Source organism: Sceloporus undulatus, chromosome 9 (assembly GCF_019175285.1).
Source record: "Sceloporus undulatus isolate JIND9_A2432 ecotype Alabama chromosome 9, SceUnd_v1.1, whole genome shotgun sequence".
Classification (NCBI taxonomy): domain Eukaryota; kingdom Metazoa; phylum Chordata; class Lepidosauria; order Squamata; family Phrynosomatidae; genus Sceloporus; species Sceloporus undulatus.
The window spans coordinates 12,139,872-12,166,858 of record NC_056530.1 but is presented as its reverse complement, the minus strand read 5'-3'; the positions used below and the strand labels follow the sequence as shown (position 1 = coordinate 12,166,858).

Genomic DNA, 26,987 nt, shown 5'->3' with positions numbered 1-26,987 from the left:
AATAATAATAATAATAACTTATACACGAAGTTGACTTATAGTGGCGTCTATATGGCACGTGACAGAGCTGCCATAGAGAGGCAGTGTGGCGCAGTGGTTTGAGCATTCAAGAGCTGGGTTCGAATCCTCCCTCAGCCATTGAAAGCCATTGGAGGGACCTTGGCCAAGCCACACTCTCAGCCTCGGAGAGGAAGGCCCAGCCCAGACGCTCCTCCCGCTGACCTTCTCCCGGTCCCCGCGTTCCTCCCAGGCGCGAAAGACGAGCTTCCCGCTGCCCTCGCTCCGCTCGTTGAGGCACTCCAGGCGCTCGCGGTCGATCCGCAGATAAAGGCCCCAGGCCTGGCCTCGGCGCTCCAAGGGCTCCTCGCCGTCGTCGTCATGGCAACAGCCGCCCCCGCCGCCGTGGCTGTGGCCATGAGACATGATGGCCGTCGCAGAGACCAGGAACAAATGCGCATGCGCGCCGAGAGAATGAGGCGTAGGAGTACTAGTAAAAGACCCGGATATGTCAACAAAGAGCGACGCATGCGCCGTCGCTCGCTTCCGGGCCTCCCTTCTCACGTGACCAAAGGGCCACTTTTTGCAAAATGGCGGCCGAAAGTTGCCAAATTAAGACCTAGAAAAGGCTCTTGTGCCCCTTATTATTATTAAAAAAATCATATTATTGTTATTATTTTTACATAATTTACATTTTAGTTCTTTTCTAATTGCTAAAGAATTTCTATAGGACTTTATACAGTAGTGTGTTTTACTTGTTTTAGTGTTGTTTTGTGTTATTTTGAAATGGCCCAAGGGCTAATCAATAAACATTTCTTCTTCTATTATTATTATTATAGTTGTATTTTAATTATTGTCATTATTTTAAAGCTGACAGTGCTTTTGGCGTGGGCTATGACTCTGGCAGACCAGGGTTCGAGTCATAGCATCATAGAGTCCCCACTCAAATCAATGGCGTGTCACACTCTGTTTCACACACTACCAAGTCACAAGCAAGTCACACTCTCTCAGCTTCGCACTTCACACACACACTCAGCCTCGCACTCCCAAGTCACAAACCCGTCTCACTGAGCCTCACTGCCAAGTTTTTCTTTCACACACATACTGTACAACCAAGTCACACTCTCTCAGCCTCAGAGGGAGGCAAAGACAAACCTCCCCTGAACCAATATTGCCAAGAAAACCCTATGATAGGGTTGCCATGAGTTGGAAGTAACTTGGGAGTGCATCTGCGTTGTGGAAATAATGCACTTTGATACCACTTTAACTGCGTGGCTCCATCCTACAGAGTCCTTGGAGATGTAGTTTGGTGAGGCACCACCAGCAGTCTTTGGCAGAGAAGGCTAAGGGCCTTGTAAGACTACCAATCCCAGAATTCCATAGGATGGAGCTATAGCACTTAAAAATGGTGTCAAACTGCAGGACCATAGTTGCCAGCTTTCAGTCTCAGGATTCCATAGGAATGGAACTATAGCACTTAAAAGTGGTGTCAAACTGCATATATATATACAGTATATGCATTTTGACACCACTTTTAAGTGCTATAGTTCCATTCCTGAGTTATATATATATATATATAGGACCATAGTTGCAGCTTTAACCACAGATACAGTATTGCCAATAAACCAGAAGAAGGGAATTTATTTTGGCCCTCATGAACGATAGTGTGGATTATGTCAGTCATTAACATTATGTGCTCCCCGATTCCTGCCCAACCACTCCCCTAAAAAACCTGGGACTCCAGTTTAACAAAATAAGCTAAAAGAGCCATAGCTTAGTATTCACATGTAAGTAAACTATTGTGAAGTCGAAGGCTTTCATGACTGGCATCCATAGTTTTTTGTGGGTTTTTCAGGCTATGTGGCCATGTTCTAGCAGAGTTTCTTCCTGACTATGAAGATGCCAGCCACAGTTGCTGGATGAAACATCAGGAAGAAACTCTTCTAGAACATGGCCACATAGCCCAAAAAACCCACTAAAAACTATGATGCCGGCCGTGATAGCCTTCGACTTCAGAATAAAAAAGCAGTCTAAATCCATTTACATGAACATTTTCTTTAAATTCTGTCTTCACCAGCCAACATAAAGACAGTATCACCATTTCCAAACTTTGGTTCTCTTGAGTGTTTTGGACTTCATCTTCCAGAAGGCCCACTCACTGTGGCCAGCGGTCAGAAACTTTGGGAGCTGAAGTCCAAAACATCTGGAGAATCCAAGTTTGGGAAGCAGGAGATTACAATTCCAGCCTCCCTTGAAGGGAGATCCAGAGCCTGTAAAATAGCTATTCTATCTATCTAGAAAGAGGATTCACATGATGGCGAGCAAATGCCTTGTGCAACCATTTTATTACAGTGAATTTGATGCCGCTAATTAATATACATTTGCCATTTATGAAAAAAGTCAGGGTTGGAAGTTGGGACAGTAGAAAAATAATGAAAGGTTTGGTGTTTCAGCTCCACAGTCCTGTGATGGGGAAAAAGAAAATGGACCAAAGAGACAAAATTCCAGTGTTTGGCTTTTATTGAGACACAAATTTATTCGTTTTGTATAACTTATCTAATTAAAATATTCATCTCCATACAGTTAACACCAAAAAAAAAAAAAAAAGGAAAATAGAAAATTGTTATTTACAATTCGGGGACCCAAAGGCAGATGCAATTCGGCATTACTGTTCCCTTGTGGTACACCAAAAAGGAGAGGGGGGCCTTTCCATTGGGTTCCTTTGCATGCCGTGTAGTACTGAAAATTGCACCCCTTTCTTTAAAAATGAGCGAGACACCCATAGAAGAATCAGAAGCTGAATCAATTGCCACCCCTCCCTCCACAACAGGTTCTTTTAACATGTTACCCATCCATTTAAAAGAAGAAATGCATTGAAAGCTGGGTAAATGGGTTGGGCCGTGTGCAAATTTCTAACCCCCTTCCCACTGGGTTTCTTTTTTTACCATTGAGGAAAAAAAACATATACATATATATCCCAGTACCATGGAATTACAAGTTGCACCAGGTGCGCTACTGCATCTTTCGTTGGAAAGATGCTGTCAAACTATTCCAAAATACTGACAGGTGGAGGGAGGGGGGAATTATCAAGTAAAATGACCCAATTTCACAAGGCGGGATAACCCCAGTGGCACAGACATTTGCACTACCAACAGTGCCATGAGCAACCCTCTCTCTCCTGGCATTGACCTCCACCAACATGGAAACAGAAACAGGCAGCGGGGAAGAAAACTTGGATTTCTAGTATAAAAACCCACCCAACTGCCTAGTGCTCAGAAACAAATGAGCAACTGCATACGTCAGCCCAGCAAAGTGCAGCCACATCATGCTGTATCACTTGAGTTGTGAGGATTCCCCTGTATCAGCCTTCCTCAAACCAGATGTGTTGGACTGCTACCTTCCCATCATCCTTTGTCAACATTGCTGAGGATGATGGGGCCTACAGTCCTCCCATTGGGGAAAGCAGCCCCACACCAAACCAGATACAGAACTACTACCACCAAGAGGCTGTTTTTTGGAATGCAAGAACCCAATGTGAATGAGAAAAGGATGGGGGGGGGGAATAGGTCAGTGTTCCCTTCCTATTTGTGGCTAACAAAGGGGAGCATTTCCAGGGTCAAATACCAGGCACCCAAATTTTAGGGAGAGTGAGAATTCAGCAGAGACATTCAGTGCTCTTTCTTCAGTGGCTCAGAACTATTCTGTTCCCTCTTCCTCACCCAACAGTCTGAACCCCTTTGCCAGTTATAAAAGGAAACAATACACTAAGGACAACGGTTGGCAGAAGATTATCTATGTAATGAACTAAATCAATACAGCAAAATTAAATACAGCAAAGGAAGGGTAGGGGTGGGGGGAAAGGAGCATTTTTTTTGTAATCCAACGTCACAACACACCTTGAAATGCTACACGATGTCATTAAAGCTTGCGGGGACTTGGAATCAGCTCCAAAGAGTGTGAGAGGGAACGAGGATCCCATTTGTCAAACTCCCAAGGGACGAAGTTTGGACAGACAACATCCTGTGGATCTCCAGCCCCGCGTCTTGAGGAATTCTCCATTTTAAAAGGGAGCAGGTCCTTTCCAGCAAAGGCTACTGTCACCCTTCATCAGTCGGTGGAAGTGTGGCGCATCAGTGAAAGGCTGGAGTTTATGAGAGTGGCATTGGGGGAGGATCTTGTCCTCTCTCTGGTGAGCAAGAAAAAGGTTAGGCTCCTTCAGAACCTCTCCAGAGTCGAAAGTCCATTTACCGACGGTACCAAGAAAAATATGCCACTAAGCCTTCCCAAACGGATTTTCTCCATCCCTCCCAGCAACTCTCCACTGTCCAGAAAAAGAAACACAGTATTTTTAGTTTCTTGGCCCCCTGTAGTGCTAAAACAGCAGTGCCCAAAGAAATGCAGTGTCCTCAAAATCTGCTCGGACAGCAGGACAGTTGGAACTCCTGGCACTGTTTCCCTTGGCCTCTTCTGAAGTGAAAGGTTGTGCCAATCCCCACTCAGTTCTCCAAGATGCTAATCTCAGCCAGGCAAAATCCATTGCCTCTATTATTTTTTCCTTTTACAAGACAAGGTGCCGTTCAGCACCGAGAGAAAGTGACAGAAAGAGGTTTCACATCATCCTCTTCCCATCAAGTAGCTTGATGTAAAAACCAAAGCAGAGTGTAAAATTACTCCACGTCACTGAAGTTCCTTTTAGGGGCCTGGTGAGTTAAAGTGCCAGTTCTTTGTTTTTAAAAGTCAGAAGATACTTCCACCAAAACTGAAAAGGGGTCTGAAATCAAAAAAATTCTAAGAGACATCTCTTGTTCACAAATGAAGAGGGGAGGAGAAACCAAATCCTCAAAAGGATAAATCATTACTATTCCTTTTAAAAAATAATAACAATAATAAATGCAGGTTTCAGTAGTAGAGATCAATTTAAAACTCAGGTGAGTGCTTAAAAATTTGATTTGTGCAAAGTGACATTTATCCCTCACCTCTTGAGTGCTTCTCCTCTCAAATTTTTGTGCTGTTTTCTTTTTTCCTATGAATTTTAAAAAGGGAGAAGTGGGAGGTTGTATGGTTGTTGTTTTCAATTACTGTTCTGGCCAAATGAACAGAAGAGCATTTCTTCCAGCAGTTCCTGGTGTCCATAATACAGAAAGGCCAAATTGACATGTGTCTAGTGTATGGGTTTTAGGAATGAAGGAAACATTTGAAAGGTGGGATTAAAAAACAGGAGAGGACGAGGAAGCGATGCTCTAGGGACGACTGGACAGAGGGCTGGCAATCCTCTGGTGTGATCTCAGATTCAAAACAGGGCTTGAAAAAACAGCAGCTAGAGTCACCGTAAAAGCCTTTCTTTTGTAACAGTATTTGCAAAAAAGAGAGAGAATTCTCCAAGTGAAATCTGGATTTTTAACATGGAAAAGTCCAAAGACAAAACACTGTAGGTAGAGGAAGGAAGTATTCCTTTTCATTCCAGAGTCCAGACAGAAAGAGACTGAAGAAAGAGCAATGGTCTGTGGACCTTCCGATCTTAGCAAGTGCCAAGACTTCACATTTTTAAAATTCTGGGCTGATGGCTGAAGTTTGTTGGGAGCAGGTGAAAGAACTGGAGGGCTTCTTTGAACAATACTGTGCTGTTGGTCTTAAATAGGGTTTGGGAGATGCTAGACCACCCTTATCCCCTCCCCATTTTCTTGTAAGCACTGTTGCTGTTGAAGAGGAGAGTTCCCTTCTTGCTCCCAGATGGGTGCTCTTATCTCCGAGAAAATCTGTTCTTGAAGGCTTTAATAGTTTTTGCCATCATAGGTGCAATTTCTGAAAAAGAAAACAAACACTGAACCATCAGAGCAGGTTTGCCATAGGCTTCCCCTGAATATACCCTACAATTGTGTTATTTCATGGCGGGCTCCCTTCCAAAGATTAACCAGGTTTGACTGCTAGGATCCGAGTGACTCTGATGCTTTCAGGGTATTTAGGCATCTGGGTAATGTCACTAACAATATCTAGTCACCAAATACAAAGAGTTTCAATTAAAGAGTGTGTCTCAATGCTCTCTCCTCCAGCCTGACTGGTGAGAGAAACTGGGAAGGTTTAACAAAGCACTTTTCTAGTAGATTATTGGGGCTGTGTGCATGTCACAACAATGCAGAAGCAGCACAGGAGGCAAGCTCCAAATTTAGATCTTTGAGCAACTCAGCTTTCACTGAACTGTACCATGATTAGAAGTCAGATCTCTGCATAAACAGGATCAGACCTCGCACTGGCACAGGTGCACTGAGCATATCATGCCCCTTGGCAGTAGACTGATGCAAGTAAAAATCAGCACCACCTTTCAAGGATCCTTGCCACTGCTCTTCCTTTTTGTATTGAGGAATCTGCATTGTCCGTTTCTGAGGTTCCAGAGATTGGATATAGTAGTTTTTTGAACCACAACTCCCAGAAACACACCCAGCCAACATTATGAAAGTTGTAGCCAATCCCCCCCTCCAAAAAATTCCCAGGTTTTGTGGGGGGAAAACCCAAATGACTCTCCAGAACACAGTTTTGAAGCCACAGCCTCAGCAATGAAATGACGGGAGTATGATGTAAACATACGTCTTTCTCCCCATCACCTTGCCAAGATGCTTTATACATCTTCATTACTGAGTTTTGCCAGGCTACAAAGCAGCACAACTCTCTGCCTTACTTACTCTTCACAGGGGGCTTTCTGGGGTCATAGCTAACTGAGGAGGTGCTGCCCACAGATGGACCTGAGTGGCCGCCACTAGTGCTGGGTCCGTCATAAGACTGCTCCTCTTCTGCAGGAACGTTGCTGCTTTTAGCTGACATGTACAACACTGGCTTTATTCTATCGGAGAGAGAAAAATAAAATCCATCATTGTTAATGAATTGCTCTGTGCACACTCAAGAGGTGGACATATGGGAATTAAATAAGGGATGCTGTTTCAACCACTTTGGTTCAGAGAGATGTAGGGAACCATTTGGCTTTTGAACCATTCAGTTTCTGTCTGTCTATTCCTGGTATCTACAATTCACTTTTTTGCAGGAATGAAAAGCTTTAATGGGTGAGGTTAAGAACTGATAAGGACACTTTTCTTTTTTCCCAAAGAGCAATTGATTAGGACAGCCAGTATGGTGTAGTGGTTTGAACACTGAACTAGGACTCTGGGAGACCAAGGTTCGAACCCCCCCTCAGCTATGGAAACCCACTGGGTGACCGTAGGTGTCACACCCTCTCAGCCTCTAAAGAAGAGAAAGGCAAACCTCATCTGAACAAACTTTACCAAATGAAACCCCATGACAAGTTCACCTTAGGGTTGTTTTAAGTCAGAAATTACAGGCACACCACAGTAACAACTGATTAAAAATTGTTATTTTAAGTATTAACCAAAATAGTATAAAAGGCAGGGTGGACTGCTGGATACATAATGGCCTCCAACTTACTTAAAACCACAACCTGATAAATCTCTGCAGCATCATTTCTGTGTGTGATAGTAAACAAATGCAGTACATCCTTTTGTTTAAAAGAGCAATAAAGCACATTTTCACAAGGAACTGTAAGGAACTGTTTTAGCAGACAGTCAATCAGCTTCTCCACTCAAGCAGCTCAGGCTGGTCACATATTTCTTCCCCTCAATTACTGTGCCTGGTAAATTACTCTGAGAAATGGTAACTGGTGTAAGGACACTCAGCCAGCTTCATAGCAGAACAAGGATCAGAATTATCATCTCCCCCAGTCCTAGTCCAACACTAATCACATTACTTGGATGCTTGCTCTCCCTGCTCTCTAGATTCGCTGGGGTTAGGATCAAAGTGTGTGTGGGGGGGGGGGGGGGACTGCAAATAATTTAGGGACCATTTCTATGGTCTTCCACCAGAGATTGACTGCAAAACCACACTGGAGGATCTACAAATGCCTGGATAAGTGTACTCTCTATTCTATTTATTATCTCTAGGAATCTCTAGGTTCTCAAGCACAACTTCTACCAGTCATTGACCATAGTGAGTCACACTGGAAGAATCAGAGATTCCTAGAGAGAAAATATTAATCAAATCCACAAATTATCAAATTTGCAAAAGCTAGAGCTGCAAATGTGGAGGGCTGACTGTATTAAAACAACTAGCCTCCTGAAGAGTTCCTTGAAGACCTGCTTTAAAACATGGGAGTGGACCCATCATCTAATTTGACAACCAGCAGCCTCTGCTTGCTGGAAAAAAAGAGCAACCTGAAATTTGTTCAGATGACTGGAAAACAAGACACAGCAAATCCTACTCTACCTCCTTCCTGCAGCTCTGTCCCTGTGTCCACCACCCCTTGACAGAAAAACAGAATGAAGACATAATTTTAAAACTCACTTGATTTTTTCTGGAACTGCAGCTCCACCAGTCCCAAATTTCTCTTGCCTCCGTCGCACATCCCGGGGCGGTTTGGCTGCTGAATGAACAAAAGCCATCTTGGCTACTCTGCCTAAAAGAGAAGCAAAGCAAAGAACCCCAATTAGGCCAAGGGTCTTTTCTAAGAAACCTCTCAGATAGTCTCCCCTCAAGGCCTCTAACAATTGCTGAAGGACACTGAGCGGCCCCCCTCCTCTTCACATAGAAAATCCCAGACCATGTTTTATACCTCTTGAGACATGTCTCTTTTCTTTGAAGACTTGTAAGCCAAGTGCCATATTTTGTCTAACCCACCTAATCCCTTAAAATGGATAAAAAGTGTGCTCTCCCCCATTTATTGATGTTTGCTTGCCACTCCCATTAGCCCTAGTCAATTAGCCAACTATGAAGATTTATTTGTTCTGCCCAACTTATTTGCCCTACTCTTGTGCCTTTAAACCAAGGATGGGCCACATGTGGCCCAGGAGAAATGTGGTGCCATCCTCACTTACCAAAAACACCAATTAAAAAAACAAAAACCTGGAAAAGGGGAACCATGTTTCAGGAGGAACAATTGCCCTCTTCTCATGGTTTTGTGACCACAGCCTCTGCCACCAATCCAGTGGGGTGGAAGTGGGGGGAAATGAACCCAGGAATTATTGGACTGGTTATAATCAGTTCTCATTTTGGCAAAATAATGCACATGCAGCCAATGCAAGACCCCAAAACGGCACTCTAATCCTCTGTGGTAGCCTGCCTCTGTTTTAAGTATCAGCCTGACAAGTGGAAATTAAATGGGCAAAGTTGTTTCCTCCAAAATAACCCAGATATTTGCAGAGTAGTGGCTATTTCTCTATCAGTTCTTTATTAAGGCACAACAGCAGGGCTATGAAACAGTCATTTCATTCCTTCTCAAGGCCCAGCCTGATTGCCCCATTCACCACCCTACCTTTGGGTTTATTAGCGTGAGCTGATCGGATGTTTTGGGTTAGCATGAGAAGCCGTTGCTCTCGGGCGTCATGCAAGCGTAAGTACATCTCCCTCCATGACTCAAACTCCTCCGGCTTCTCCTTCTTGAAATCACGAACGCAGTGAACGTGCCACAATCCATCTGTGTCCTCAATTAAAACCTGGAGACCAAGAGCAAAAAGGAATGAGCCCAAGAGCTTACCAGAGAGCAATACAGTTGCAAACAGCTCTGAGAGTTACTAATATTCCACACGTCCATGCCTTGAGAACAGAGCAAGCTTTGTTAAGGTAGAACTTGCCAATTCTCAATTCCCTCCCACAGTCATCCCATACCTCTGCTAAACTTTCCAAATTCTACAAATACCTGAAACACAGCAGACAAACATACAGCATTTGGGTGAAGAATATGAGGTCCCCAAGATGATGCTGGATTGTAGCTGCCCATCAATTCTAGTTAGCATAGTCATTGGCTAGGGGCGGCGTGAGCATCTTGGCAGGCCACATGTTCCCCACTCCTGGTGTAAAAAAACTGTGCTGTGAGTCACAAAGACTCCCATTTGAATCTCATCCCTGCCTTGATTTTGCCAGGGGGGCTTCCACAAGGTGCTTTTCTCTCACCTGAAGTTCTACATCTACAATCCATGGGATAACAACACTGATATGCCCTTACTCTAAAGCAGGGTGAGCAATTCCAAAGAGGGTTAGACTTCGACTTTCATCAACTCTGCCTAAACTGACTAGGAATGATGTAAGCTCCAGTCCGACACCTCTTAGGAAGTCACAAATTGCTCATCTCTCTTGTAAAGGTTACAACTGATTTATTATTAATTTAGGGACAGGACAAGCTCATGCCATTACATTGTTTCATAGAGGGGCTGGGAAACATGCAGCACTCCAGATGTTGTGCACTTCAGATCCTAGCAAACACAGTCATTGAAGAGTTGGAGCCCCATAATTTCCAAGGGATTTCCACCCTTGGTTTAACCACCCTTCCTCTATATGCCACACTCACTCAGATTAGTCAGTGTGCCAGCCATTTTGTTGCTTATGCACAACCTTTTGGGTAAACAGAGTCTTCTCCACTCGTCTTGAGACTACTTATAACACCTGCCTCCCAGTTGTGTAGGGGCAGGACAAACTAAGGGTTTATATTAATGTGCATGTGTTTTTACTTTCTAGAGACCTGTGATACTCCTGTCTTTTGTTCTCTATATACCCCAGAGATCTATTTAGAGCAACAACAGCTGGTCACCAGCATGCATTACACTAACTAGCCTATCATTTCCACTGCTGAATACAATTCAGAAGGAAAGCACAGTATCCTCTTCATTTCAAGGTCTTGGGAATCCTATCTAACTGCATACTGCTAGATTCAGATTTCCAGGAAACAGAGGGTGTAGGCAACATTCATCAAAATGATGTCCCAACAGTAGCGTCCATCATCATCCCTACCTCTCTTAGAGAGTATCAGCAAAAACAAACAAACATGATACTTAAAGCTTCTTCTTTCAAAGAGAAAACATAAACACACATATATTGCTTAAACTGTGCTATACTTTTGAAAAAAATTCACTTAGAAAAAAACAGTGGATCAGTTTTCTTATCCAAACTTCAAATTTCACATCTGTACCCAAAACTGTGCCAGAAGTGCTGCCTAGCCAAACCCTACATTTTAAATTCCATGTTTTTAAACTAAAAATTCTACTGCTTAATGTAGATTCAGTAATTCCTCTGATCTCTTTATAAAGAGATTAGATTCAGTCTATTCAGATCTGTAAATAGATTAACTGGCTAATGAGTTACACCTTTAGTGAAAAATGCAGCTGCATTCTGCCTAGGCAGGCTGAGACAGATGACCCCATGGCAGGCTAATTCAAACTTGGATGCAAACTGGGTTAAAACCAGTACACAGTGCTCAGCATCTCATTTTTACTGACAGTTATCTCATTTTCAAAGTTCTAAGTCTTATGTAAAGTGTATAACTGCCCCTGATGGCAGGTGATTTCCAGACATGCTGTGAAATCCTGCTGTTATCACTAACTGAAGACAACAGCAGGATCCTGTTTCATTTGCCTGTGTGCTTCTCCCCATCAGAGCTTTGAAATTCTGTTAGATGTTGTTACCGCTGCTGTGAGACTTTTTTTTTTAAATGGTACCTGTGATCTCTGATAGCCTACGTGTTGTAATCCAGTATTTAGCATTTACGTCGACTTTCTGCTGCAAGCTGCTTTGGATATACTTTGAAAAGGAAAGCAGGGCCTGCCTTAGGCCATCTCATAAGTTCATAATAGAAGAGAAATTTGAACTCAGGCTGCTGTTGGTTTAGTTTAATCAAGGCAAATGCCATAACACACATAGGTTGCAGCGATCTTGCTGGGCAAGGGTGCTTGACGGATGGATAACGCCCAACCCAGACAATCCAACAGTAGGGTAGGAGCCCTGCTGAAATTTTTGGCACAACAGACAAGCCCTGCACTAATCTTGCTGCATAAAGAGGCTTCAATCACAAAGGTAGATAAATTTAAAAACAACAACTCAGAAATACCTTTTGCTTCCCCTTCCCCTCTCTTAGGCCACTTACATGATTACACTCCTCTATGCGGTACAACTGCTCTGGGGTGCAACGCTCCAAGACAGGTTGCAGTACAGAGTATGGAACACCCCCCACTTCATAGATTGCTATGAGAGAAAAGGGTGGGGGAGAAAAGAGAATCATTGTTAAAAATCGTATCTTCAGGTTTTAAACCCACAGTTCAAAATACAGGTCTGGAATTCTGCAATCCAAAGTATTGCAAAATGCAACATTCTCCATAGGTAGCTGAAATGGTGATACTTTTGCTTTCTGGTTCAATTCAACAAATTTTGTTTAATGCACAATATTTTTAAAAAATTGGGTATAAAATAACCGTCAGGCTATGTGTATAGTAAAGTGTATACAAAACATAAATGAATTTCATGTTTAGACTTGGGTCCCATCTCCAAGTTATCTCATATGCAAATATTCCAAAGTCCAAAAAATTCCAAAACACTTCTGGTCCCAAGCATTTCAAATAAGAGAGACTCAACCTGTGTCATCTGATTTTGAACCCACTGTTCAAAATATAATCTCAGTCCCACAAGTTTCACCCTCATGATAGTGGGCAACACATGCATTTGTTTTCCACACTGAACAGGCCGCTATGGCATTTTCTGAATGTCAGGAAATGTCAGGTGCAGCTTGAAAAAGTTAACATTTTTAAAACTAAAATTTCTAGAATCTGCAGGTTAGAACAGCATCTGTCACATTTTGATGATCACTACTGGCCAGCCAGATCCAAAAAATTGGACAACCAGCTAAAGCCCCCCACCAGGGACACTCCAATATGGCCAAAGAAGTCTGCCCACAGTACTCACAGTCAATGTTATTGCTGAGGACCCTGATGCATTGCTCATGCAGAGTCATCATCTTTGGAAGGTAGGCAGTCTTGGAGCCCGAGTATACTTGCATCTTCGAATTCAGCCTGCGGCCTGTGAAGCCTGCCTCATCTTCTTCAGTAGGGGAGGACAGAGCTACAGGACCAGGGAGAGACCCAAGAGAGAAAGGTGAGTATTGGTCATCTCAGAGGTGTCTAATGAGAAAGAGACAGATTCTTCTTCTTTCATAACACTAGAAAACCCAGGGGGGATTTGGCAAAACCAAAAGGTGAGAGATTCCGGAGAGACAAAAAGAAATCCTTCACACCGCACAGAGCTGAACTGTGTAGTTTGCTACCCCAGGATGTAGTGGTGGCCACCAACTCATATCTTAAGAAAGGATTAGAAAAAAATTCACAAGGACTAAGCTATTAATGTATGCCCATCCCAGAGGCTACATGTTGTATGACCTCAAGTACTGGAAGAACTAGAAAAATAATAACGTGCAGTAAAGTGAAGGCAGTAGGAAAAGAGGAAGACCACATTATTGATGGACTGATTCAAGTAAAAAAGGTGTTACCCTGTCTTAGCAAGACATGAACAGGGCTGTTGATGACTGGGAGACTTGGAGGTCTCTCATTCATAGGGCTGCCATAATTCAAAGCCAACTTGAAGGCAGTTAATAACAAGTATACTGGAAAATGTGCTTTTCAATATGAGCAAGAAAATATTACTCCATTCATATCTCCCTTGTGGGCACCACAGTGTCTGTGGTTGGCAACTGGGAGGACAGAATGCTGGATTAGATTTGCAAGACCTAGCAATACTATGGTATGACTCAGTAATGCTGTTCTTATGTTCTTTGCAGCAGATTATAATGGTATCACCAGAAAAGGCTCAATGATGTACCAATGGCTGGATGTTCTCTTCTTAAGCATGCTTCACTGGATAAGATCCAAAGTCCCACCTTTTAGAAATGATCCTGTTTTAACTGTCAACAAATGTATCACCTGTGAATTTGTGCAGTTCTTTTCAAAAGTAATTTCATATTATAATAATGGGGGGGTTGTATTTAGATTTGTTTTTATTAATTATAAAAATAATAAAATGATGTCTTGATCTTGGCTTTAAAGTGTTTTTCACTCCCATCATTAATTTCACATTTTGATTCTGTAGCATGAAGAGAGGATTCTGATGACTAAATAACATGAGAAGCAAAGAGCTTTGTGACAAAACGTAAGACTGTACTCGTTTTTTTTTACCAGGCACCCAAAAGGAGCATAGGAAATCAAAGGGATTTTTCCTTTGGCGCATGCTGCATGACTAAATACTCATAGTAACTGGGTTATTGTGTTTTATAGCTTGGCCTTGTGCTAACTTTCCTCTCCCTACTACAGTTCAGAATGGAATCATTAGACTTCATTGTTGCTTTCCATTATCCTAAGACATACACATATACAGTCCAAGGAACTGAACAACAATGAATTCACAAAGGAATTGGTTAAAAACCTATGCTGGAACTCTGCTATACAGGACAGGAAATGGTTTCCTCCCAGAGTCTACCCAATATTGACAAAAATGAGGGATTCTCCCCATTAAATTCAGTTCAGCTCTTGGCTCACAACCTACCTTTTCTCTTTGGCTGGGCAAGGGGAATTGATTCAAGTGAAGGAAGTGGGCGATAGTTGGCCTGGATTGGAGGCAAAGGGATATCAGGGAGCGTTGGCACCACATCAATGAGGATCTGGGGGGCAGAAAGGAAATAAGAAGTGTGTAAGTAAGACAACCTCAAAAAATAAGTTCACAAAGGAAATACTAGCCAACAAGACTATTTACAAGCCTTCCTTTCTATACATTCTTCAGTTACTTGTATGTAGCCTGGGGATGGCTTAAAAGGAAAGGAGAAAAGTAGTGCAAGTTTCTTTCAGTCTGTAAAAGCTACCCTGCCTGGTCACCTCTAGGTGACTGTCACACACGAAGTACATGATCATTTACAAGCCAAGCCAAAGGCAAAAAACATTAAAGGAGGAGGATTATAACTCTCACTGGGCTGGGAAGGAATCTTTCAAGAAGCACATTCTGCTCCCTTTTTCCTCTTATAGCCTCCAATAACATCGTAACATCCAAGCTCACATGCTCCATCCAGCTGAAAGTTTTCACTGTCAAATCATGCAAAATTTAACATGGGATGGATCACTCTGCCTCCAGACCAGCATCAGGAGACTATTTGTAATGTTATCTTGTCCTTTTATGAAAAATGTGGAAGGCGATTGCGCTTCCTACTTGGAAGGATCTTGTGGGGTTGTATACCACTACTCCCAATTTTTTAAAACGTAAGGTTATGCTAAAAATGGTCCTCTGTGCCCTCTAGCTGGCATGGGGAGGGGAAATTTTGCCAGATTAGCAGAGTCCCTTTTCCAAGCAGAAAATAAACTAGAAGTTGATTTCTGGTTTACTTCTTAATTTAATTGGCCTGTGTGACAGCCTTTCCATGTGGCAAAACTGCCCCCAGTTACACAGGGGACATAGAGAAAGGGGGGCTGGTAAGACGCAAAAAGATTTAAAAAGGAGGTTATTTGTCAGAGGCTTTGTTCATTGATGTATGCCTGTACAGAGAGGTAAAACCAAAACCAGAACTACAGAAAATTACCCTTCAGAACTACAACTCTTAGGATTTCCCAGTCAGCAGCGGCCATGTTGGCTGGGAGATTCCAGAAGTTGTAGTTCAATAAATTAGTTTCCCAAGCTCTGCTGGCCATATCCATCCCTAAAGGGAAACAAACAAGAGTTGCAACAAGGACAGACAGAGAAGATTACAGTGATGCAAGTATTCCATTTCACAAACACAAGGAACAAATACAGGACTGTACCCATAATAAACAACCAATGTTCCATTCAACAGGTGAATGGCTTGCCACCAAGTTGCATCCAGCCTGCTTCTCCCGTTCAGAGAACAACCAAGGTTAACCACTATACCTTGGCCCACAGGAAAGAAATAACCCTCTGAAAAACATGGCACTTCCACAAAAGAATTACAACACCATGGTGTTAGGCTCACCTTTTTTGCTTTAGACACCCCAGATGGCTTCTTTTCACTGGCCTGCTTGTGAGGTTTTCGGCTAGCATCAGCACTCTTAGCACTCGCCTTGGAACCATTCTGCTTGCCATGTCCTTTGTCCTTCTCTTTCTCAGGGACAGGGGCTGGGGGCTTGACCACCTTCTTCTTCTTTTTCTGGGGCTGGTCATAACTCAGGTATGACTCGAAGGACATGGTGGGCTGCTCATACACATCCTCTGCTTCTCCCTCCCCAGGATTTGGAAGTGAGAAGTCTACCGTTCTTTTGTGCGACTCAGAGGCTTTGGATTTGCTTTCTGAAGTTTTTAAGCTGGAAGATTTCTTCTCCTTGTTCTTAGTGGAGGAATCCCCCTCGAGTTTTTGCTTCTCCCGGTCACCAGCCTTCACTTTCTCTGGTTTGGCTCTCTCAGCATCTGAGTGCTTTGGCTTCTTCACACGTTCGTCCAACACCTCCTCTGAGTCAAGGTGCAGTTTCTCCTTCTTGGCACTGCTGCCTTCCCTTTTCTTCTCTCGCTTTGAGCTGTCCAAGGCCTTTGGCCTCTCCTTGATGCTGCCAATCAAAGCAGTTTCTCGGGAGGGCTCTTTGGAGGAGCTCTTATGCAGCCGGTCAAGGCTAAATGAAACTGCCCTGTCCTCACCCTTGGCATCAGGTCGCTGCTTCTCCTTGTGAGAAGATTTATGCTCTTTGCTCCGACCTGAGCTGGTTTTGTCCTGGGAGTCAATAAAGTTCCTACTGTGGTTCCCCTCTTGCCTATCCTGAATGCTGTGGCCTTTATTGGCCTTCCTGTGCAGAGATTTCTGCGCCTTTTCCTGTTCCTCAGTTCTACAGAGGTCCATGTATAGTTCCTGAGGGCTCTCGCTTGGCTCAGGGGAGGCTGTATGCCCATAATCGGAGCATTCCTGGTCAGAAAGCAATGGGGACTCTCGGTCCCATGTCCTTTCCTCTGGAACGCCATAGCTCACAGTCTGATGGGCTTGCTCAGGCTCAGAATATCTCTTGGGCTTTTTTGCCCCATGTTCCGGATGGTAGGCCTGACTGCAAGATGGCTGGTACGTTTCCAGGTAGTCCTGCTCAACCTCTTCCTCTTCTTTGGGGGAAGGATCTCGCTGCCGCTTCTTAGAGATGCTTCGGTCACAGCTACGGTCTACAGGTTCAATACTGTGCCTTTGAGAAAGAAAAAGGAATCAGTCAAAATGACCTAACAGGGAAAGAAAGACTTATTCCCACTGAGGCTGAGGAATTCTTGCACCCAACATGTTTGCTTCCTTCCTACTCAGCCATAGCAGTACACCAGGCAAAGCATACGGCCACTTCCCTTATAATTCTTCGGTAAGACATGTCCCCAGAGGATGGCGTTCAAACCTTTAAATATGTCCTCCTATAAGAAGTGATGTCAGAAAAGAAAACCTGGGGCTAAGGATGGCTTACCGCTCTGCCTCTGTTGGGACTGGCACCAGCTTTTTCCACCTCGCCACCAAGTTCTTGGCAAAATCTCCCACCTGCTCGTGTTTCCGTAAACCGTTCACAGTCTTCCCTACTCCAGTTTCCTGCAGAAAGGATGTGGAAAGCCAGTTAAGGTTTTGACAAGCATGAACATGAAACCTGTGCCTCCTTTAAGTATGTACGTATCCTCTCTTATACTAAAAGGCCCTGAACAAGTAGCAAAATCCCTCTCCCCTCCAGAAGACCTATACATAAAGCTTGGTTATTTGCTTGTTCTTTAAAATAAATCCCTTGCTTATTTAAAGGTTTATACCCCACTTTTAATCCCTAAAAAGAGATTTCAATGAGACAGCTGAGAACAGTCAAATTGCAGTATCAAAATGCAATTAAGATTCAGTAAAAAACCCAAAAAACCAGAGCTTTTTCATCATAGGTGATATCTAATAGACTTGCTGGAAATGTCGATACCAAAATGTTAAATCTCCTGAGTGCTCTAGGATTAGCCATACAGACGAAGGATTTGGCCAGCTTTTCTATAGAGGCTGGTGACAAATGCTATGAAGATATGCAAAACTGGTTTGACTAGAGACCATAGCTGGACTGGGGCGGGGGGACCATGTGTACACTATGGGCAAGGAAAGCTCAACAATAATGACTCAAAAGGTTATGTGCATAGAAACAGAACTGGAAATATAAAGCTGGGACAATGTCAAATCAGGGATGGTGAACCTGTGCGCCTCTCAGATCAGAACTTGGAAAAGCTCCTATTTTTGAACTACAGCTCTCCAATCCTTCAGCCACAGTGGCTGGGAGATTCTGGGAGTTGTAATCCAAGAGTAATTTTTCCAAGCTGTGACTTAGATATTGGTACTAATACCATATATTACCCAGGACTTCACCAATCAGAGCAGGAGTAGGGGAATCCTGTGGTCCTCCTGATGTCGATGGACAGCATTTCCCAACATCCCTAGTCAGCACAGTCAATTGTGAACATTAGAATGCTAGGAGTTGACGTCCATGAACATCTGGACAGTCACACAATTCCCTCCCCTGTCTTAGAGGAACACAGTTTCTCCATTTCTGTTGTTGAGTGAGAAAAGGTCCACCAGCTTATTCTCTCCAGATCAGAGATGAGAAAAAGAGCTCCACAACCCTTTCACATGGATCATGAGGATCGGAAACAACAGCCTGGGCAAACCCTTCCTTTAGTTGCCTCGGCTACTTGTTACCAACCAGCAGAGATTTTCTTGGCTTGCATACAGGAATGGATAGCTCAAGGGCCTCTGAAGTGAAATGGCACTAAGGAAGCCTCTCTTGCTTGTCACTCTGGGATATCAAAACATGTTTCATGCCTGAATCTACTTAAAGCCACCAGAGAGAATTTTGTAAAAACCAACCAACAAAATATAATCATTAACTATAAACATTGAGCTGAAACAACCATACAGACATCGAAAAGCAATCAGTTAATCCTAGCACTTAGTAAAATGCAGACTGAAATGAAAATGCTTTAAGCTTTCCTCTTTTTCACGTTTCCATAGATGAAGTTACAATCACTTCCCAGGAGGCAGCTCCACAGACACAGGACTACCACCCATAAAAACCCGGTCCCTGGTATTATGGTTACAATTATGAAAGAGCTCTTACCAGAAGAATATCAACCGTGATGGGTAACTCGGAAAGCCTCTTCAAACTCTTCATCAGCTGTAAAGACGAAAGGAAACAGGAGCTGTGACATTTGCTAAGTAAAGAGAGTCTTTCTTTACAGCACCAATGCAAGAGCTGGATACAAACCCATTAAGGTCCTAAGATGGCAGTCACACAGAGGGCCTACTAATTCCATAGTCCCCGCTTGTTATAGCCAATGGTAAGGGATATAGAGAACCAGTACAGCCATTGTATTATCGCAATCAATTAAAATCTGAAGACCTATTTAAATGAGAAGTGAAATGAGAGCAAATAGGGAGCCAATCAAGCCTCCCTTGGAAGAGAGTTTCACAGCCTGGGAACAGGTAGAGAAGGTTCTCCCCCATATCCTCACTGGCTATACCTGTGATGATAATGGGACTGAGAGAAAGCCCTTCCCTACGGAGCTTAAAATTCAGGAAGGTTATATAGGACTAGCCCTCAAGAAAAAGTACAGGAGGTGAATCACATAGGGTAAAATACATTACTCCGAGGTAGCAACAACCGCCACTCTATTCTCCTATGCGTATGGTCAACCTCCATCTCCCAAGCCATCATAAAAAGAAAATGCTAGCCATTTAATGTGCAACACCTCTCTTCTGGACATTAGTGTGGCACCTTTTCCAGAGACCAACAGGAAAGGAAAAGTTTGGAGAAAAACAGTTTGGAAGTTGTAAAGAGCTTTTGCAGCTCAGACTAGCCAGCAACATCATTCAACCCAATGCGCACACGCATCTGCCCAACCTGGGATTGTCAGTGAAATGGTGACTTATGAAGAAAAGAGGATCTCTAACTGGGAAAGCTCTTCAGAGAACAAAATCACTCCTCTTTCCTCACAGCACATAGAGAAAGGCATAGCAAGATACAGCGCTAGCCTTTCTTGCTTTCTCTGTAGGTCAGCAAAATAACTTCGGCCGACCCTGCCAGTGGAAACTCTCCGCAAGAAGCTTGCCTTGCTGGTTTCCAAACTTTCCTGAGACACAGCCCACATGTTTTTTTTCAGGGCCTATAAAGTCACGCAAGTTACCACAATGCTCAGGAAACCATGTGGGATACTTGCTGCCTACAGCACCTTGCCACACAGCAAGAGAATAGAAATCTAGTAAACTCTTGCCTCCATTGAGAAATGTGTTCAAGCCAAGGAGAAATAAACTTCTTTCTCCTTCATACCACTCTGTTAACTGGCCACCCAACATAGTCACAGGTACACTATGGTCAGCTGGCATTTGGTAAATGGTTGCCTCCCTGATGGACAGAAGCGTCACTTCTTTCTTCTTTCTTTCCTGGTTACTTTTAGATCCCCTCTTTCTACCAATGAGCTCAAGAATGCATATGTGGCTCTCTTCCTCTACCCCTTCTCTTCTGTACAAGTACCCTAGTCGCCCAGTTATTTTCATGGCTCACTGTGTACCTGAGTCTCAGCCTCCAATGTCTCATCCAACATTTTTAGCAGGAGCTAAGATTTACTGAATCAGATGTCCAATTCTAACTAACCATGCAAAGCATTCTCTACTCCGTTCTCCCACATACACACATATGGTAACCCAAGAACACACTGGTGGACATGCAGCTAACAGGAGTGAAGGGCTGGGATTTTTTCATGCTGTCAGAGCTCTGAGTTTCCTCTCAGTACATTGCTGCAAGAAGTGCCCACTCATTGAAAAGGGCATCCTGGAAAAGTTAAACTTGTCATACCCCAGACCAGTACTTTTCAAAACTACTGAAAGCATCTCCCTGTACCTATCTGCCTGACCACTGAGATCTACAGTCATCTCTCCACATTTGCAGCAGCTTTGACTTTTGCAGATTAGATTATTCACGGGTTTGATTAATATGTTCTCTCTAGGAATCTCTAGGTCCTCCAGGGTGACACCAAGGAGGACCTAGATTCCTAGAGATCAATTCTCTAGGCATTTGTGGGTCCTCCTGTGCAATTCTATGGTCAGCCTCTGACAACCTAAAGAGGCATTCTCTTGGGTAAAAAATATAGTTGTTTTTTATTAGGGTTTTTTCCATTTTCACAGGGGTCCTGTGCCCCAACCCCAGAGAACGTGGAGGGCTCACTGTACTGGGATCCTTTGTATCCCACCCTTGAGAGCAGAAGACTGTACCATGTGGAGATTCAAGAGAGGGATTTCTCAGCTGTAGCATTCCACTTCTGGAATGCCCGCTTCTTGGAAACCTGACAGAGATCAGTCTTATTCCGGCACCAAGTGTAAAAACCAGCTGCTCTTCTAGGCATTGAGGGCCTAGTGAGACCACAGTTTGGTTTTCAACCTATTCATCTGCCAGTTTTATTTCATTCACATTGCCAAACTGTCTTAAAATTGTTCTGGGTGGATTTAGGACATGTTAAGGTGAGTATTGATCTCTGCCCTAATATCTACTGATGTAAGGCAGACTAGAAACACCTTAATAAATATGTACAGTGGTGCCTCGGGTTACGAAATTAATTCGTTCCGCCGCTGTACAATGATACCAGTTTGATCCAACTTTATATGGCTTATTCATATGGAAGCTTGGGATCTGGTGAAGAATTTGGAATCTCTGCTAGAAAAAAGTAGTCCACGCTCAGCCATAATTCCCAATACAAACTGAATTACATCCTCAACCCCTTTCATTTCGGGATGCCTTCCAAAAGGTTCACAAAACTACCAATCCCAGCATTCCATAGGACAGATCCAAGGCAATTATAGGGGTACCAAACTGCTGCAATTGTGTAGTGCAGTGCAGACACGCCTAGTGTTTCGAAGTTATCATATGTATGGTGTTTTACATTCAAGAATCCCAAAGGAACAGACCACCCTGATTTTAAAAGTGCTGAGATAACATGAAAAACTTGGAATCCTTCAGTGAAAGCTGCCTAAATCCAAGGGCCTCATAAAACACAGGAAGCGATAAAGCTTTCAGCAACCAACTATCTCTGTTTAGTAGTTTAACACCACAGGGAAGCGTGCCAGAGATAAGGTCTGCTGCTTCCTAATGTGTTGTTAATGTAATACACAAAGCATGGTGCATCTGTTATCACTTGCTATCCTTTCTTGAAACCAGCTGAATGAAAAGACGTGGCAAAGTATTCAGAAGCTGCAAAGTTATATATGCCTTCTAGAAGCCCAGGGAAATATAAATCCAACACTTCCCTGCAACTTCCCTATCAATTATTCAATAAGTTTAAATGCAAGATAAGGGAAGAGGCATTTGTAGGATTCTGAGCTTCATGTGTCCAAACTAACCTTGGAGAGTGGTGGAGTCTCCTTCTTTGGAGGTTTTTAACCAGAGGCTGGATGGCCATTTGTTGGGGGTACTTTGATTCTGTGTCCCTGCATGGCAGAAGTGGGTTGCACTGAATGACCCTTTCGGGTCTCTTCCAACTCTGTGGTTCTAATCTTTCTGGCTTTGGGTACTGCAGGATGAGACTCCCTTACCCAAAATGCAGGTGTTTGGATTTGGGGTTTTTTGGAATATATGCAAACCTACTGAGGTATCCTAGAGATGGGATCAGAGTCTAAACATGAAATTCATTTACGTTTTGTATTCACCTCGGGCAAGTCACACGCTCTCAGCCTCAGGGGAAAGCAATGGCCAAACTCCGCTGAACGAAACGTGCCAAGAAAAACCCGTAACGGGGTTGCCATAAATCAGAAACAACCCGAAGCCACACAACACACGCACCTCATATACATAGCCGGAAGGTAATTTTATACACAGCGTTTTAAAAATAATGTTGCGCATGGAACAAAGTGTGCGAACACTGAACCATCAGAAAGCAAAGGTGTCGCTATCTCATCTACCCTTGAAAAAGGTTTGGGACTTTTTGAGCAATTTAGATTTCAGGATAAGGGAAATTTAACCTACACACACTTTGTGGGAACGCAGTGGCATTTGTGAAGTCGAAGGCTTTCATGGCCGGCATCCATAGATTTTTGTGGGTTTGGGGCTATGTTCTGGAAGAGTTTATTGCAGACGTTTCGCCCGCATCTATGGCTGGCATCTTCAGAGAAATTTTGGCAAAACATAAGGAATAAAACCCTTCTAGAACATGGCCATATAACCCCCAAACCCCACAAAAACCCACAGTGGCATTTGCTCCTTGGCCTCAGGCTGTAAGGCCAGCCCTGTACTGAAGGTCACTTTGCAAAGCTACCTCTTCACACCTATTTAACAAGTTCTTTTTTATGCATGCAGGTATGATGGCTCCAAGTAACAAAAACACAAGGCAGTATTTCCCCCCTCATCTTCATTTTGTAAACCCATAAATTACTGTTAGGCACAAAACCAGAGGATGGCAATGATTCTGCACTAAGCCAGAGTGGTTATTTTTAAAGGCTTGAGATAGTTAAGGAAGAACTTAAAAGGTCTTAAGATAGCATTACTTTAGATCTCTTCTGATTCTTTTTTTGGGGGGAATCCCAACATCCCACTTCCAGAACTGAAAAGGGATGATCTTCCTCTTTTCTTCCCACACCAAGGAAAGGTTTGTCTGACACATGAATTAATACAGATTTAAACCCCTTCTCCGGAGGAGATTGTCAAGGGACCGAACTGACAAGACAGTGAATTTCCAAGCCATCCCTCAAGACCAGCAGGAAAATGAAAGTCAGACTTTGGGATGTTGTTAAACTCACTTTCCTCACTCAGACTCCAAATCTTACAGTTAAAAAGACTGCCCTGTAATGATAAAACACTTCTATATAACTTATTTTAGGTGTCAATGGCCCCATACAGACAGGCCAAAATAAAGCCGCTTCGACTCACTTTAGAGATCCGTTGTTTAAACGATGCATGCGTCCTAAGAGTCTGGAAGTTGTGCCAAAGCCATGCTCCAGTCCTGAGGACCGGATTGTGGCTTTGGCGCAGCTTCCGGACTCTTAGGACGCATGCATCATTTAAACAGCCTACCTCCAAAGTGACTCGAAGCAGCTTTATTTTGGCCTGTCTGTATGGGCCCATTTTAAAGCTATCCAGCCTTTGGGAACTGGGCTCTGCTGCCAGAGATGGAAAGAAAACCCAAACCTTGGACAAAGATCTCTCTGCCCCTCTATAGCTCAGAAATCAAATATAATAATTCCCACCATGGAAACACACCCAACTTCTACCATCACTATTTATTATATCATCGTCATCATCATCATCATTATTATTATTACCCTCTCAGAGGTCCTTAAGGACCTGCCAGTCAACCCCATCCCTTAGAAACTCAATGCATTTTCCCCGTACCCAACTTTTGCCACCATTGCCATATAATTATGGTTATTATTTCTCTCTCTGAGGCACCTCTATATCAAGGACCTGCCAGTCACCCCATGCCCTTTGAAATTCACTATTATTCCCCTCCATGCCCATCTTTTGCCATCATTATTTATCACAACATCATCATCATCGTCATCATCATTTATTCTCAAGGCTGGCAAAGCAAGCAAAAACCTGTTAGTCACCCCATCCCTTAGAAACTCACTATATCCCTCAACTTCTGCCATCATTATTTATTCCAATATCCTTAATATTATCCTTATTATTACGATTACTCTCAAGGGTTGCAAAACCAGAAGATCCTGCCATTCACCTTAAAAACTCACACTTATTTATTTATTTATAGTATTTATACTATAATTTATAGTATTAGCCCCCATACCCAACCTTTGCCATCATTATTTAATTATAATATCATTATTATTATTACTCTCAAGGATGGCAAAACCAGAAGGACATGCCAGTCACCCCCATCCCTTAGAAATTCACTACATTTCCCCACCTTCTGCCATCATTATTTATTACAGTATTGCAGTTGTTGTTGTTGTTATTATTATTATCAAGGGTTCCCAACCCAGAAATAGCTCCCCCCCCAAAAAAAAAATAACCTCCTCTTTTCAGGGATCTAAACCTAAATTTTATTCTTTCTGTGGCCCTTTTATTATTCATTGACTTGTTTTATAAGTCAATGGGATCCATAGGGTTGGGAAAGAGAACTGCTTCCCCATTGATTTCCAAGCCAACCTCCCCATGTTTTAACACACAACCAAGTGCCACAATGTTGTTGTTGTCCCTGGTTGGGGCTGTGTGTGTGTTTTCCCCTTGTCTTATAGGGCCACCTTTCAATGGGGCTTAGAATCTGAGGCTGAGAGAGTGTGACTCGCCCAGGATTGGGGGTTTTATATAGCCTTTTGGGATCCAAAAAAGCAAAGCCAGCTTCAGGGCTCTTGGAGGTCTTTTGGCCCCCGACGGCCTCCGTTACGTTTCTCAATAGGATCGAGAAGGAGCCCAAATCCCTCCGGATTCGCCTCGTTTCCCTCCCCAGCCGCCCTCCTTCCTTCTCCCCGGCCTCCCCTTGAAGAAGCCCCTCTCGTTTTACCTTCTTCGGCTCCGAATTGCCCGACAGCCGCGACTGCAGCTTCCCTACAACTTCGAGCACCGACTCCGCCATTTTTACTCCTGGCGAGGCCTCCTCACGGCGGAAGCGGCAGCGTCGGCTTCACCCTCCTTACCCAGCAGCCCCCGCGCGCACCTCTTCTCTCTTTTCCCACCCAACCGCTCGCTCTCGCACGATCTTCCTTCTAAGCTCCGCCCCCTTTTTCCCCCGCCGCCTCCATGTTTGTTCCGGGCAAAAAATGAAAAACACGGCCCGTTACGCCGCCATCTTTGACACTGGCATGAGCTTCGAAGGCAAAGGAGGCTAAAAGGCCGCCATTTTGTTTAAGGGTAAAGCTGAAGGGAAAGTTGAAAACACAAATATACACACAAACAGCTGGCCTCCTCCATTTTGGATAAGGGCAAGAAGGGCTTGTTCCGCCATTTTGAGTGCTGGCAAAAAAAGCCATTCTGGCATTAAAAGCACTGCTTTGCTCATTTCCAGGAATGTTAATGCATTTTTTATTAACTAGATTTTTATTTTGACTAACATTAAATATTTTTTAAAATGATAAAATCCAGTTTTATCATTCTAGGAGTTCAAAGGAACAATTTACTAAAAAGACACACATTACAGTTGCAAAATGAGGAAAACATAATGGGGTTTTTGTCAGCCCTAATGAAAAATCTCTCCGTTAAAAATAGACTTTGGGCCATTTAAGGTGAAAATTACCTCACCATAAAAAAATTACACCTTGAGGGCATCTAGTCTGACCCCCAACTATAAGGAAACTGGGAATCTTGGTTTGAATCAAATGTTTAATTTCTCATAGGGTTTGTTTATAGCTGGACACATACCTTTATTTCAGCCAACAGGCCATTAGGTAACAGGATATATTATATATATAATGTATAAAACATGTTAAAACCACACTGTAAAACAAACATTCATAACATACTCTTAATAATAAATGATGATTAAATGTTGAAATTACATTATAAAAACAAATATTCCATATTATAATATGAAATTTTAATAATATATAAATTACACACACATATATACACACATACATTTTATATATATATATATATATATATGTGTGTGTGTGTGTGTGTGTGTGTGTATGTATGTATATGTATGTGTGTGTGTGTATCTATATATACATACACACACACACATTATACAGTGGGTCCTTGTTATCTGCTGGAATCATAGAATCATAGAATCATAGAATCATAGAGTTGGAAGAGACCGCAAGGGGTTTGGTTCCAGGATCCCCCATGGATACCAAAATCCATGGATGCTCAAGTCTCATTAAATTTAATGGCAGAGCAAAAGGATGTCCCTTATATAAAAATTAAGGTTTGCTATTCGGAATGTATACTTTTCTGGAATATTTCCAAGCCGTGGATGCTTGAATCCGTGGATTAAAAAATCCATGGATAAAGAGGGACAACTGTACACACACACACACACACACACAGTCTCTCTCTCTCTCTCTCTCTCTATATATATATATATATATACATACATATATATACATACACACACACACATATCGTCTCTCTCTGTATATATACACACACACACGCACATACGCACATATATAGTCTCTCTCTCTCTCTGTGTATATGTGTGTATATATATATATATATATAGTCTCTGTGTATGTGTGTACACACACACACACAGAGTCTCTCTCTCTCTCTCTC

The 26,987-nt window shown here is 43.0% G+C and overlaps 2 protein-coding genes across 3 annotated transcripts in view; both read right to left on the bottom strand.

The window, feature by feature from the left end:
• The window catches only part of PITHD1 (PITH domain containing 1), an 11,308-nt gene extending 10,850 nt beyond the window's left edge, over positions 1 to 458 (bottom strand). Inside the window, exon 1 of the mRNA XM_042441054.1 lies at positions 223 to 458. Coding sequence (XP_042296988.1) covers positions 223 to 423 — 201 coding nt within the window. The 5' untranslated portion in view covers positions 424 to 458. The remainder of the gene's footprint in view (positions 1 to 222) is intronic.
• A 2,041-nt stretch (positions 459 to 2,499) lies between these two features.
• ELOA (elongin A) lies at positions 2,500 to 25,419 on the bottom strand. Of its 2 annotated transcripts, none has more exons than XM_042440520.1 (11): positions 25,276 to 25,419; positions 18,888 to 18,944; positions 17,226 to 17,344; positions 15,779 to 16,961; positions 14,350 to 14,464; positions 12,721 to 12,876; positions 11,909 to 12,006; positions 9,308 to 9,488; positions 8,341 to 8,452; positions 6,675 to 6,832; positions 2,500 to 5,799 (listed from the first exon to the last, which is right to left on the bottom strand). In XM_042440520.1, exons 1-11 carry the CDS (start codon positions 25,345 to 25,347, stop codon positions 5,738 to 5,740), a joined length of 2,313 nt encoding a protein of 770 aa, XP_042296454.1. In that variant the 5' UTR covers positions 25,348 to 25,419; the 3' UTR covers positions 2,500 to 5,737. The 2 variants fall into 2 exon arrangements, with proteins under 2 accessions (XP_042296454.1, XP_042296455.1); XM_042440521.1 differs by having other exon boundaries at positions 15,779 to 16,955.
• Between the last annotated feature and the right edge of the window lie 1,568 nt (positions 25,420 to 26,987).

Excerpts from the sequence above, each read along its gene's own strand:
- ELOA (XM_042440520.1), bottom strand. The coding sequence starts at position 25,347 with ATGGCGGAGTCGGTGCTCGAAGTTGTAGGGAAGCTGCAGTCGCGGCTG. Across the intron at positions 9,489-11,908 it reads GCATAGAGGAGTGTAATCAT|GTTTTAATTGAGGACACAGA; the intron begins GTAAGTGGCCTA and ends CTTGGTCTCCAG. Across the intron at positions 6,833-8,340 it reads GCAGTTCCAGAAAAAATCAA|AATAAAGCCAGTGTTGTACA; the intron begins GTGAGTTTTAAA and ends TCTCTCCGATAG.